Raw genomic sequence first — 14,277 nt, 5'->3', positions numbered from 1 at the left:
ACTATCTATAAATTAACATTCTTGAATATTCTTTGAATAATAATTACGTATTTGTTCGATCGTACCGATTTGACTATAAAGATTCAATGCAAAATTAAAGAAAACGACTGACTCATAATTAAAATACGTCAACAAGTTCGATATAATTAAACGTTAAGAACGAGTATTCCTTGGAGGCAAATTTAAAAAAAAAAACTCAGTTTCAATATTAAATACATATAAAATCTGAGGTAGTATTATTTTATTACCGAAGTGCATATGCAAGGTAAAATCGTGTTTTAAAAAAATAGTAACGTATTAGGGTCACCTAGAATTTGAACAAAAATAAATAATTGTGAGGAATTGCATTAGTACATTAAAATTCATGCCATATTCGAAGGAGTCTCTGCGCGCTCCGTCTTTTTTATTTATTTCGTTCTAGTCTCGAACGTTTTTGGCGTTTCATAATTTGTTTGCTTTATTGTGCATAATGTATAATTACTTAATACGGCACCCGGTTAGAATAAGAAATTAGCAATGCAAATGTTCGAAAATTCGTTCTTGGTACCATTATAACGTTTTTGTTCGTATTGTTCATTTTAAATGTCGCCTTAAAATGCCGTGTGGTCGTCCTTCGAGGTCGTATTGGGACCACGCCCGGGCTACCAGTATAAAAGTGCAGGGTGGATGATCGAGGGACATAGTATACACAGACCTACTAAACATTCAACATGTTCAAGCTGGTGGTGTTGTCTGCCCTTTTGGCCTCTGCTCTTGCTAAGCCACACATTGCCATCGAAACCGTGCCCCAGGTGGTGAGCGCTTACACCGCTCCCGTTGTGAAGACCGTCGCTACCGCCCCATTGGTTGCCACTTACTCTGCCCCATTGGTCACATCTTCCAGCTACCAATCTAGAACCGACTTCCATGGAAAAGCTGTATTTGCTGAAGCTACCCCAGTCGTAGCTGCTGCCGCCGCTCCGATCGTTAAGACCATCGCTGCTGCCCCAGTCGTCGCCGCTTACTCCGCTCCAGTAGTAACTGCTTCCAGCTACCAAACCAGAACCGACATCCACAGCAAACCAGTTGTCGCCGTCTCCGCTCCTCTTATCAAATCGGTTGCTTACACCGCTCCAGTTGCTGTCTCTGCTCCAGCTTACGCTTACACCTCTCCAGTTGTAAACACCTACGCCGCAGCTCAAGCGTTCCCAGTAACTTACACCCAGAACGTACAGTACGTACATGGTTTGAACGTGGAGGCTGTCAAGCCCGAATCCGACTCCGTAACCACTGAGGCCAAGGAAACCGTAACCGAAAACGAATCCAAGGAGAAGGAAGACTCCCAGGAAAACATCGAAACTGTCACCGAATCTAAGAACATCGAGTTGGATGAGACCGATAAATCAGAAGCTCCCAAGACCGAAGAAGTATCCAAGACCAACGTCGAATACACTCCAGTCCTCAACACTCCACTTGTCAACACCTACAGCTACGCTGCTCCAGCTCTGACCTACACCCACAACTTGGCTCTCGCCGCTCCAGTAGCTTACAACCAGCACTTCGTTGCTCCAGTAGCTTACGCCCACAACCTCGCCTACGCTCAACAATGGTAAACATCCACAATGTAAATTATTTTTAAGACTTACATAACAATTTAATAATTGTTATTTCAATTCGATACAAAAATAAAATCAATAAAAATATAAATAAATAATGAGACTTTTCATTTTTTATCATGTATTAAATTAAATATCATTACAGCAATCAATTGTTGCTCTAATTATTTTTTAAAAAATCTTGATATCTTATTGTTGATTCATCATTTTTTAATAACAATACCTATATTTCTCCCAAAAAGATTCCATGACTAACTAACATCTAATTATCCATTTATTTCCATAGTAATTTTAATATAATGATAAATAATAAGATACTAATTAAATAATCTTCAGTAAATTTTTAGCTTCAGAGAAATAAAGTTACTTACTGTTCAGATTTGCTTCACTAAACAACATAGTTTTCTATTTTCTTCGTTTTGAAACATCAAATCTTATGCAATATGTAATTTAGATCAGATTGGTGATTGACAAGGATAATAACTCATTGTTAAATTAGTAAGTTTTGTTATCAAGATTTAATTTTTCACATCTATTCCAAACTTTAATTCACTATTCACATAGAATTCTCATTAAATTCATAATTTTTAAAACATTTCCATTAATATTTTACAAAGATTTATTTACATATTCTTTTGACCAAAAAGCTATCGACATAAGTTTTTCTTTCCATACAATAGTTTCTTTTTTAAAGATATTAACAAACAAAAAATCTTGAACATTTATTCTAGTATGTTCAATTATATTTGCAATTGTCATGAAAGTGGATGGAAAAATGGAACTCCTAATCCCAGAAATAGGACCTTGTATATCCTAGAAGGTATGGTGAAACCTGCACCTAAGACAAGCGATTTCTGAGCATGGGTGCTTCGATAAGTACCTACACTTCATCAAGGTTGGAAAGTGCTGGTACTGCAAAGAAGAGGACAACCCGAAGCATACTTTATTCATATGCTGCAAATGGGCGAGGATGAAGCACGAGGTGGAGACAGATATCGGGTGATTGCTAGAACCAAATATAGTCGATTCCGCTTAATTGGGACACCGTTTAATCGCTTATTAGAGGCAAATCTTAAAGAACGGAAATAAAACTAAGGAAAAAACACAAATTTATTGTTCCAGAATTTGTATCATTATGTCCCTATGTGTCTCGATGAAGCGGAAGAGACTGTACTTTCGTTGCTGCCATGTTGGACCGTCTAAAGGTCCTTGACCATCACAAGATATGTGACAAGAGTGCTATCCACTAAGGAAGTAGTAAGTAGTATTTTTTAATGGGCAAGAATCCTATAGTATTTGATTACAATCATTATCCCTATCCAAGGTATCTTCTTCTTTGCCTAAAAAAAGAACTTTGAAAAATAATTCAAAAACTTTGTTATTCAATTCTTGACAACGAAAAATAATAAAATAGTAACAAATAAATAAAATTAACATATTTTAATGATGTATATTCCATATATATTTACTATATAACAAAAATATAGAAAGAATTGAGAAGATTCATGATCTCATTTCCAAAATATTCTAATAGTAAAAAAGTCAGGTATATGAATATTTTAAACATGAATAATATTTGTAACAAAAAAAAAGTAACGAATTCCTACATTTTTAATTGTATTGTCACGATTTATTAAATGCACTTTATTGGTTTTATTTATTGCATTACAAATCAGTAATAAATTCAGAAGTATATACTTCACAAAAATAATTACAATAAAAACAAGATTATGATTTCAATTCTAAATTATGCAAACACTAAAAAAGTGGTTTATGCAAATAATTTAAATATTTTTAACAAGATACATAACAAATTCAAAAATATTTATTGTTGAACATAAAGAAAATCGTAACGATTTATGAAATGCGCTTCGTCGGTTTTATTTATTCCATTACAAATGTTCTTTAATCATTCATCATCATTGCATAAAGCGAAACAAAAGGACAAGAACCGTAATGCTGTTGCATAACCCGATGCCATTGGAAGATGACGATGCGATAGAAGTTTTACCGTAACAGAATAATAATAGCGTTATGGGCAAGGTGAAGGACGTGCTAGGCCAGTAGAAAGCCGAACGAAACATTTGTATTTTCGTCTGGTCACTGCCACCAATTCTTCGGCTGCAATGAAATATTACGCACTATTTTGTAACAGTTTTGTAACAAGAATAACAAAAATATATAAGAAGGCAATTTTTCAATCAAATACAAACGTAAATCGCAATGTAATTTTTTTTAAATGTATTTTTATTAATGATGAAAGTATCAATGCAATCTAAATTAGTTAACTTACGTCGATTAATTCCTGATACTGACATTCGTTTTTTTTTGCTACCATGTAAAGGTTAAACCTGTTAATTTGTACAGATATAAAGTTTAGTTTAGATATAAAAATAATTGTAACCTTTCAAAATATAAAAAAGTACCATTTATATTTTGGCAATTTTCTATTTAAACAAATAAATGATCGAAAAATATTACTCACTTATTAAATTATACTAAATTATTTGAATAGAAAAAAAAAGTTTTCCAACAATTTTTCGATTTAATAAAATTATTTTCATATGAATGCTGTTATTCCTCTCGATATACATTATGTTTCCTCTTTAAGGTATAGATTAAATTGTGTTTAATACTTTGAAAAAATTGTTAATGTATTAAAATTTACCAACCAGAATGTAGCAATTCTTATGAAAAAAAAAACATATTTTTTTGCATTACAACAATACCTCACATAGTACGGCTTCGATCAATCCGGATTCAATATAGTCTGGTTTTAAAATAAAAAAAAAAGGATATTTGTAAAAATAAACAATTACCCGCACTATGCGAGGTATTACTATATTTAAAAGTTAAGCAACATATTGTAACTATACTAACTGAATAGGTTAAATGAGATCTTTCTTGATTTTTTTTTCTTTATTTCTTAATTAATTAAATACATATTTTTATTATAATTTTTAGTATCCATTTTTAACATGAAATATTTCAATAAATACTTTGCTTGTATTACATAAACAGTTTCCTATTATATAATTTTGTATTTAAAATGCACCAAGTAAATTCAATTTGTTTATTACTGCATATTTTTATAAAAATAATCAATTATTTATGTTGTCCATTTAGATCTTCATATCTGTAACAAGGAAATCCCATTATTCATTAAATCGTGTAGGATTCTTTTTACAGACGAGGAACTCGTTTAAAATTCTTTGTTGTCTTTAAAGGTAGCGCAAAAAAGCTGTTCCTATATAATTCACCAGGGCGTGTCCAAAACAAGCAGCGAGAACAACAACAAACAAGAACCGCAACAAACGCTAATAAAAAAAAATATATATCGTCGGTAGACACACACGTACAATCTCAAATATCAAGGTTAATAAAATTTACTAGACATTGAACCCGGACCGAAACAAAAGCAGCAGCGCAAGATCGATTTATTATATAAAGGAATCTTCGTCGGTGTTCGCTCGATTGATCGCATTGTTTTTATATCAACACATTAACATTTAGATCTAATAAAAATAAAATTAAATTTATGTGTCGTTCCTCTTTTTCTCACGACATTTGATATATATGAAAAAGCGATACGAATAATTTTTAAATTTATAACAAAAATAAATGCTTTTTTAATAATAATAATATAAAATTTATTAACCAGAACTATATAAATAAACTATATAACAATTTTCTTATTGTGTTATTTTGCTGAGTTGTATTATGGTAATTTGTTTCAATAGATGATATTATTTATTATTATACAAAAATAAATATATAAACAAAAATAAAGAATTCTAAAATTCAATAAAACTGGTTAATTAAAAAAAAATATGATGTACAAAACAACAATTATATACAATAATTTTATAATAAAATGAAATGAAACAGATTGCAAAAAATGAATCTTATAAGTACAATAGGAATTCAAATAAGGTACATGTGGGCACTTTAATTTGGGAATGATATTTGGATAATAAGGGATATAGAAAGAGAAAAGGGTCACCGTATAAAAGGGGTCGTTATTAGAAGATACGAAGGGCCCTAGCCTTCATCTTGCGGAATGTTGATAAAGGCATTTGTATAAAATCATAGGAAAATGAAAAATTGGTTATAATAATATTTTTCTCACGATTATCTTTGTTACTAGGAAACAATCTCATAATAATTTAATTGAAAATAATATTAGTGATGGATAATAATGTCATACGTTTCAAGACCTATAAAATTTACCATATCAGGCACACAAATAACACCAAAGAAAGCCATTAAATACCTGGGGGTCTCCATTGACAGTAGCCTGACCTATGCCGAGCATATCACGGCAGTAGCCATCCGAGGAGCAAAAACAACTACAGCGGTAAGCAGGTTGATGCACAATAAGGGTGGACCAAAGTCTAGCAAAAGAAGATTGCTAGGAGTAGTGTCACAATCTATTATGCTGTACGCTGCTCTTATATGGGAACAAGCAATGACAGTTCTAAGCTATAGGAAAGCGCTAGAAACGGTCCAACGGAGAGGAGCTATTAGGATATGCAGCGCGTATAGGACAATTTCCCGAGACGCAGTGCAGGTGATAGCTGGTGTGTCACCAATAACGCTCCTTGTTTTGGAGAGAGGTGAGAGGTAGAGGGGCTCGACCAAAACGAATGCTAGAGCCAGACTGCTGCAAAAATGGCAAGAGAAACGGCACAAGTCGAAGAAAGGAGTCTTGCCTCGGCGCAAGAGGATGATGTAGGGGAAGTGCCAGAGAGGCAAAGATAATCAGCATCGCAGAGTATTATAGTGATATAGGTCCTGCATGCTGGCGAAGAAGGGGAGAGGTTTTAGTGCGGTAAGAATCCCACAGTACCACGACTCCACCCGTGGTCCCTATGTAAGGTTTCCACTCCTCTACAACAAAAAAAAAACAAAAAAAAAGTCAATAAAAATATAAAAAGCTTTTACATATATTTTTGAAAAATTCGTACATAAACAAAGAAAAAAAACGTATAAATATGAATAGATTCCAACCAAATAATATAATACTTTTCAAAAGCATGAGAAATTCTAATTTTATTTCAATTTAAAAAAAATATTAATAATTATAATTTTATTGTTTATAATATGTTACAAATAGCTAACAACCGAGATCGAAAAATCTACTTTAAATAGCATTCTATATTAAAATGAGTAAATAGTAAATGGTCAAGTAACACCCGGCACATCCACCAAATTTTAAAAATTGGAGACGTTTATAATTTCAATTATCAATAAATATGTAAAAGTACATAAACAATAATATTTATTTTTATTGTAATTTTATTGATTAATAACATGATTTAAAGCGATATGTATGCAACTCTATTTACACAATATATGCAACTTCATCTACAACTTAATCTAATTATGCCAAATATAGCAACGTTGCTACAGAACAATACCTCGGTCGCATTAAGCCCTAGCCATCATATTTTATACTTCACATCTCTATTCATATTATTTTTCGTACGCCATAAAAAATCTTGTATCTAATGAAGTGATTCTCAACATTTTTTTGTCGCGGCACTTTTAACGATTTAAAATTTCACGGCACAGAAAGAAAAAGACAAGTTTTACTTACCTATTAATACACTGTGCATTATAATTTTTACTATATACATTTCTAAAATGTGGCGGCACAGTGATTTAGAAACACTGATCTAATGGATCAGACTCTACAATACCATGGTATATATATAGTAAGAGTCAGTCGTTCTATCTTTGTCATCTTTCGCGGTATTATATAAAACATCTTTAATTCATCGACATTATTGGTAATAAGTTATGTAGACAGTTATAAAAAACTATATAACATTATATACGCCCCCGGTCACATTGAACAGCAAAATCATCCCGCAAGCCGACGATGCCAAATATTGGGTATGTTCCTGGATCTCCGACTCATGTGGAAGAAACAGATCTCAGCAAAACGGAAGCAACTGGGAATCAAGTTCGCGAAGTTGTACTGGCAGAAGATCACCATTATCACTCAACAACAAAGTTTTAATTTATAAATCAGTGCTGAAAAACTCATCAAATAAAGAAAAGTTTTGTTAAATAAACTGTCAACTTAAATACAAAGTAAAATTACAACAAATTAATGATTTACAAGACTGTGTGGACGTACGGCATCCAGCTTTGGGGAACAGCTAGCAATTCCAACATCGAGATCCAGTGCCCGTTACCCGAACAGACTGGAAAACCATCCCAGTCTCCCGTTATCCCTGCTAGACAACAATGACACCCCCCACAGACTAAAGAGACACAACACCCTCGACCTACCATGAATGAATATCTTTTTAAGTTATTATTTGGTGTCGTCAGAATTAATTTTTATTTGGGTTGTTTTGTTATCACAATAATTGTTATTTAAATTTGAGTTTGTTTGTTGGAAGGTTTCCGATGGGAAATCGTTTGCGCTTATTTTGTTTTGTTTTTATTTTGTTATCTTTTGTTTTTATCTTATGGCCAAAAATATCCACTTATTGCCAAAAAGGTTAGCAATATTTTGTACCTCTGCATCCAAACATTAATATTTCGCGGAGTACTGATGTTTGCAGAACATAATTTGGGAAAACCTGATTATATTAAATTATATTTTTAATACTTTAGGTTGATCACGTTTTGTAGGAGATTGAATATTTTGCATTTCGCTATGAAAATGTTTCATTGTTATCATTACCACTTTCAAAATTGGTAAAGTACATATATTAGATATATTTTTAGGACCATTTTCAATTTTTAAATTTCTCGAGTCTCGAACTAATAATGCCTAAGTGTGGAAACCAGTTCAGTAACCGTCATGCGACAAAAAGAGATATGCTATTGAAGACTGCATTACTTAGCCTAACGACATGAAGATTTATATCACTCTTATTTTTTTTTTAATATTTTTTGAATCAAGGATGTGAAAAAAATATAAAAAAAAGTTATATAATTTGCTAAACTAATATTGCTATATTCATATTATTTACATATGTAAAGATTTAGTTGCATTGATCAACGACCTTGCACATGAAGTTGAATTCGTTCCAGCATTTGGCATCGTTGAATCCAAAAGCTCCACCTTCGTTCCTGATGGCAATGCAGTGCTCATTCAAACCAAGGTTGTCGGGTTGCCTTGGGAGCCACCTGTTGATGGTGACGGGATTGCCGTTAGACAAAAACATCCAGTTCTTGCTCTCAGCTTTATCGGTTCCGGAAGTCCAGATGGATTTTCCCTTGCCGAATTCCACTAAAAGATAAAATGAATTAATAAACATCATAATAATTAAATAATAAAAATAAGTAACATACTGCTTTTCTCGGCGATTTCTAGCACAGTTTCGAAAATCTTGTTGGTTTCGATGGTGATAAGTTCCATGTTGTGTTTGCGACAGAACATGAAAGCATTGAAGAATCCAGCCTGTAATTAATAATTATATTAATTATAAAATAGTGCTTAATATGTTTGATGTTTTACCTTAGCATGAGGTTCGAAATAGTACTTGTTACCATCAATCTCGTGCAAGAATGGGGCAATCCTTGGATTGTCTTGTGGCCTGACCGCAAGAGTCGAAGCGACGCAAGCGACGAGCACGAAGAGGGCAAGTTTGCAGTTCATCTTTACTTTTTAGTATAGATTCGAAATTGTAAAATCGTTCTTTATATACTGAATATTTCCTGTATAATCGCGTAACTCGGTATTAAGATAAACGAACAAAATCCCTTTGAGTGTCGGAACTGTAGATTAGAGATTTACCATTATCAGATTACAGATTCCTGATTACGCTACGCTACCTGATTTTATTTATTGTCAGATGAGTACAAGTTCAATGATTTTCTAGTGCAAATCACTTATTCAAACAATCAAATACGTCGTATTTTTATTATTATTGTCATATTTTTACTATTAAACTATCAATAATATCTGAGTTTGATTCATTATACAAAACTGATAAGCAACAGAAAATTAATTAAATTTGCATAATATTGTTTCCAACTGAATATTTCGATCAAATCACTTAATTTCAAGGATATTAAAAGTGTCCATCAATTCTAGATAGTAGCCAGGATTTAAAAATCAAGAAAATGATTTACGATACCTCAATGAATCGTGTTAATGAAAAATGGAGTTGAAGATTAAAGGATTTATGTAATACTTGAACGGTTTAGAGTTCATATTTGCTGATCTACTTTTATTTGTATTCCATTTATTATTCGTCTGACTACAATGTACTTTGATTATTCATTGTCTAAATTTTTAAATATTATATAGAAATAGAAACATATGATATTTTATAAAATCTATTTTTAATTATCAATCTACTTCTAAAATGACATGAAGTAAACGGTTTTTAAGTGCTAAACATGGTTTTACTATACAAATAATAACGTACTGTTTAGTACAGTGTTCTTTTCAAAGAAAAAAAATGCTATGACTAGAATGAAGATATATTCTCTAGCACAGATAATATATTTGTAAATCATATTAAAAAATAAGACTGTAAACTTAATTGTTTTTGCTTCTTTTTCTCTTTCATTTAACAAAACGGAGTTATTGTCTAAGAATAACTCTTCTTGCTAAATCAGAATCATTTTCACTAAAAAAAAATAAACGCCGCTTCCATACGTTTGAAATCCATGAGAAAGATCTAGAAGATGGAAAATTGGGTTCAACATGATCTGAATCAAAGACAGCAGAAAAACCTAAAAACCACTTGCGAAATGCAATTCGCCAGGTACAAAATAAAGTTATTTCTCCATCGATGAAAAATAGATATATTTTGAGAATCCTGAGCGTAAAAGATCATGGGTAACTCCATCGACATCAACTGTAAGGTCAAATCACTATGGACGGAAGGCAATGTTTGTCAGACAGTTGTGAAAAATGTATACCTAGCGATGAACAATACTTCTCTTAAAATATTTTCAATATTTTTCATACAATAAACGTGTAATTTTCTACACAAAAATTCCGGATTCATAGTTATATCAAAGGTTCGTTATGAGAGCTAAAATTAAGCAAGGTATGCAAATCTGTATATATGTATTCTAGAAACCAAAAAATTTATAATATATCTGGAATATTTATAAAATTTATCACAAACACATTTTCTATTTAAAAGCAAACACACCATGGGAGTCCCAAATGATAAGATTATCAATTATATAAATCTGCAAATCATTTTATAAGCACCTATATCGAACTATCTGCTTATTTTTGTACTCGTAATCTTGTTTCTACAGGAATTATATTATATATTTCAAATATGTAAATAACATTGGAATATTTAGAAGCATACCCGATTTTATGAAACTATAGTGTAGTTATTTAGTTTAATATAATAATTATTTTCATTCATGAAGCCAACAACAATTTTATTTTTTGGGAATCGTCGAAATAATATTCTCTTTATCGGATTTTGGTTATAATAGCTGAAATATCTTAATGTAAAACATCATTTGCAATTTACGAGTAAAAAAATATCGAAATTACCGGTAATTCTTATAAAAATAATTTCGGTAATTAAAACCGATTAACCGATTACCGGTAATGCCCTAATTATGTGTGTTTATTAAAAGTTGCGGTATACATTAAATTGAATAATATTTCCCTTGTTATAATTTATTAAACGATTGTCAAATAGATTTATATTTAAATTATATTTGTTTCAATCAATTCAGTGATAATTTATTTGGTGAATCATTTCCTGTTTATATTTTCAAATATTTTATTACATTGTGAGTTATATATATTGTTAGCTGATGTGATTGTTACAAATTATTTTATACTTTTTTAAATAATTCAATCTATAAATAACGATATTACTTCGACACATTTTTACAAAAAAATCATTTAATGTAGCTAAACTTAAAAAAAACGCTAGTAAATGGTGGTTTTTAATATTTTGAATATGAGTTAATTAGAGCATAGAAATGTCTTAATTTAATTATTATTACCAACAGATATTTAAAGCTGAAGTCACCTAAACTTAGGGAGTTCTTTTAGCTACAGCATTTTCTTTGCAAGAAGAATATTGATTAATTTTTGCTTTAGTGGCATTTTCGACTTTTCAGTAATAGTTCAGTATCAAAGTCTAAAATGCACTTTGTTTTCTTCAATATTCAAATATGACACAAATAATTTTATACGAATCAATTTTTTTTCTCAAATTGTTTTAACACAATATGTTCGGTGATTTTTGTCAATATAAATTACTATTATTTAATATAGGCAGAAAGTCTTTGGTCAATAGACACTTATATACTTATTATTTCATCAAAAATAGAATCATATACTCTTACCAGTATAATTTCGAATAAATAAAATAAATATAAATACGAAACATATGTTTCAAATATTGATTAAAATGAAATCAAAGCAACGACTAAGCAATAAAGTGTATTAATAGTGAACGATAAAGCCCATAACAACAATTAAATGCAATTACTCGGACAATCACTTAAGATACTGCAATCTAAATCAATATTTCTGAGGTCCTTCAAATGATATGATACCACCAAAGGAGTATATAAACCCAAAAAAAGTTAATTTATATATTAAAAGAAAACAGCTCAAAATGAACTGCAACTTGGTTCTCATCGTTTTGGCCGCTTGCATCGGTTCAATCTACTGCTATCCACCAACATCTGATATTCAAACATCTCTTCATCGATTCAACAACAAGACTTATTATATCGAAACCCTCGCTAAGGTAAGTTATAATTAATTTGTTTTACTTTCTTAAATTTAAATAATTTGGGTTTAGGCTGACTTCTACAGGTCCTTCATGTTCTGCCAAAAAATCAACATGCGTTTGGTGACCGTCGACTCCAACGAGGAATTCGAGAAATTGGTTGAGCTCATCAAGAAATCAGGTGATTTGGTTAAATTTGCTAAAAAAAGTAAATGTTATAAATTGTTGTTTATCCGTGTTGCAGTTAGCTTCACTCATGGTGCTGAAGTGTGGACTTCTGCTACAGATTTATCTGTGGAAGGTTCTTTCCTCTGGATGTCCACCGGATTGCCAATGAATGTTGACAAGTGGTTACCTAAAGAACCTAACAACGCTGCTAACTCCGAGCATTGCATGGCTTTCAGGAACGAAGGTGATACTATCGGATTTAACGATAACAAATGCTGGACCGAAAACTACTTCATCTGCGAATCTGTACCAAGTCAATGTTAATTAACGGATTTGATATGAAATAAATCACATATTACATTACTTACGTTCTTATAATTATTTCCTAGTGAAGCGATTCGTAATTTTAGACATCTGGGAATACGGGCCAGAAGAATAAGATTGAGAAGTGTTAACACCATTAAGAAATTCATCAGCAATCTCTATTCTCATTTTTTATTCATATATTGATACGTCGCTTTTAGATCATTATTCCTTTATGTTTTCCTATATCATTACTATCATCTCCATTTACAATAATAACTTTCTTCACCTTTGCAACGAGTCTTCAGTAACATCAGCTTATATAACATCTACATAAAATCTGCACACACCATTTCATCATCATTAACATCTACAAAATGCAACTTATACGTGATGATTAACGGAGAAATCCATCACAGTAACAATCCATAACAAAACATCTCCGATATGACTATCCCCAAGTAGCATATCTACTAAGTCAGGGGTCGCTAAAGCAGTCGATAGGAGTTATGATTATTCAAGCTTGGATAGTTCTTTTAAGCTTTATGCTTGTCATATAATAATGGCATAGGGTCGATAAAAATGTCAAGAGAGTCAATAAAAATTTAAAACCCAAAAGGTCAAAGAAGTTTGGAGACCAAATCAGTCTCCTTACTATACTTGTAATAACTATACTAAGGAAATAAAGATAAATTTGAAGTTGAATTCATTGGCAACCCTTGGTTTAAGCAACAATTATATTATTAACTTCTAACTTATGCAATTATTGTGCGTAGTTCAACTTGTACCTACAGATGATCTTTATCAATTTAAGAAGGACGAATCCTATGATATCACCATACCTTTGGATTCAACAAAAGCAAGCTAAAACTATTTTGTAGATATTGCCATTCATTTGAATTTAACTACATCAAATGCCGAGTAAAACAATTTAATTTAGAAATCTGTACCATTAATTATCTTTAATGTGAAATAAATAACATGTTCTACAACCTACTCTCTTTTCATTGTTACCAAATGAAGCGATTCGCAGTTTTATTTATATACACACACAAAAAGAGGTAAATACCATTAAAGCGATCGAATGGTTTCGAGCAGGAAATCGTCGTTTTTCCGCACGCGACGTTTACGTAAGTATTTCACCCAGAATAAACCCGTAAATAACAAGATAGTATTTTTTTATTGTTCACGGTGTATAGCTGAAGTAACAAATATTTCCTACACAATTAATTTACATCCTAATATGTACATAATAACATTGCTTATACAATATTTGCATTAAACTAGTTTACTGGCTGATGACTACAACAGCAACAGATTATTTCCATTCAACATATAAACAATAAGAAACATACATTCTAAAATGATTTGATTTGAAATTATAATAAAGTTCTATATATATGTAAAAAAAAAGTCGAAACAGAATATGTATAACAGTCAAAGGAAAACTTAAATATCTTATATAATAAATATTAACATCTAACAAGTATATAATGTTATTATTACTTCTTTGA

At 31.3% G+C, this 14,277-nt stretch overlaps 4 protein-coding genes across 4 annotated transcripts; 3 read left to right on the top strand and 1 right to left on the bottom strand.

The window, feature by feature from the left end:
- The first annotated feature begins 710 nt into the window (after positions 1–710).
- On the top strand, positions 711–1,592 carry LOC108560292. The gene has a single exon (XM_017917774.1). It carries the CDS (start codon positions 711–713, stop codon positions 1,590–1,592), a length of 882 nt encoding a protein of 293 aa, XP_017773263.1.
- Positions 1,593–5,793: 4,201 nt separating this feature from the next.
- Positions 5,794–6,222, top strand: LOC108560291. Its single transcript, XM_017917773.1, has one exon. It carries the CDS (start codon positions 5,794–5,796, stop codon positions 6,220–6,222), a length of 429 nt encoding a protein of 142 aa, XP_017773262.1.
- A 2,339-nt stretch (positions 6,223–8,561) lies between these two features.
- LOC108560298 (C-type lectin 37Da-like) lies at positions 8,562–9,459 on the bottom strand. Its single transcript, XM_017917781.1, has 3 exons — positions 9,076–9,459; positions 8,910–9,018; positions 8,562–8,847 (listed from the first exon to the last, which is right to left on the bottom strand). Exons 1-3 carry the CDS (start codon positions 9,214–9,216, stop codon positions 8,600–8,602), a joined length of 498 nt encoding a protein of 165 aa, XP_017773270.1. The 5' UTR covers positions 9,217–9,459; the 3' UTR covers positions 8,562–8,599.
- A 2,692-nt stretch (positions 9,460–12,151) lies between these two features.
- Positions 12,152–12,823, top strand: LOC108560297 (C-type lectin 37Da-like). Its single transcript, XM_017917780.1, has 3 exons — positions 12,152–12,310; positions 12,365–12,473; positions 12,537–12,823. Exons 1-3 carry the CDS (start codon positions 12,176–12,178, stop codon positions 12,782–12,784), a joined length of 492 nt encoding a protein of 163 aa, XP_017773269.1. The 5' UTR covers positions 12,152–12,175; the 3' UTR covers positions 12,785–12,823.
- The last annotated feature ends 1,454 nt before the right edge of the window (positions 12,824–14,277 follow it).

This window comes from Nicrophorus vespilloides, unplaced genomic scaffold, assembly GCF_001412225.1.
Source record: "Nicrophorus vespilloides isolate i.1.1-1 unplaced genomic scaffold, Nicve_v1.0, whole genome shotgun sequence".
Classification (NCBI taxonomy): domain Eukaryota; kingdom Metazoa; phylum Arthropoda; class Insecta; order Coleoptera; family Silphidae; genus Nicrophorus; species Nicrophorus vespilloides.
Note: the sequence above shows the minus strand (reverse complement) of the source record. Positions and strands in the feature narration are given on the sequence as shown.

What these genes read in the sequence shown, in the direction of transcription:
- LOC108560292 (XM_017917774.1), top strand. Translation starts at nt 711, where the DNA reads ATGTTCAAGCTGGTGGTGTTGTCTGCCCTTTTGGCCTCTGCTCTTGCT.
- LOC108560291 (XM_017917773.1), top strand. Translation starts at nt 5,794, where the DNA reads ATGTCATACGTTTCAAGACCTATAAAATTTACCATATCAGGCACACAA.
- LOC108560298 (XM_017917781.1), bottom strand. Translation starts at nt 9,216, where the DNA reads ATGAACTGCAAACTTGCCCTCTTCGTGCTCGTCGCTTGCGTCGCTTCG. An exon ending in ATTTCGAACCTCATGCTAAG is followed by an intron (nt 9,019 to 9,075) that starts GTAAAACATCAA and finishes TATTAATTACAG; the next exon opens with GCTGGATTCTTCAATGCTTT. An exon ending in AGAAATCGCCGAGAAAAGCA is followed by an intron (nt 8,848 to 8,909) that starts GTATGTTACTTA and finishes TTTATCTTTTAG; the next exon opens with TGGAATTCGGCAAGGGAAAA.
- LOC108560297 (XM_017917780.1), top strand. Translation starts at nt 12,176, where the DNA reads ATGAACTGCAACTTGGTTCTCATCGTTTTGGCCGCTTGCATCGGTTCA. An exon ending in ATATCGAAACCCTCGCTAAG is followed by an intron (nt 12,311 to 12,364) that starts GTAAGTTATAAT and finishes ATTTGGGTTTAG; the next exon opens with GCTGACTTCTACAGGTCCTT. An exon ending in TGAGCTCATCAAGAAATCAG is followed by an intron (nt 12,474 to 12,536) that starts GTGATTTGGTTA and finishes TCCGTGTTGCAG; the next exon opens with TTAGCTTCACTCATGGTGCT.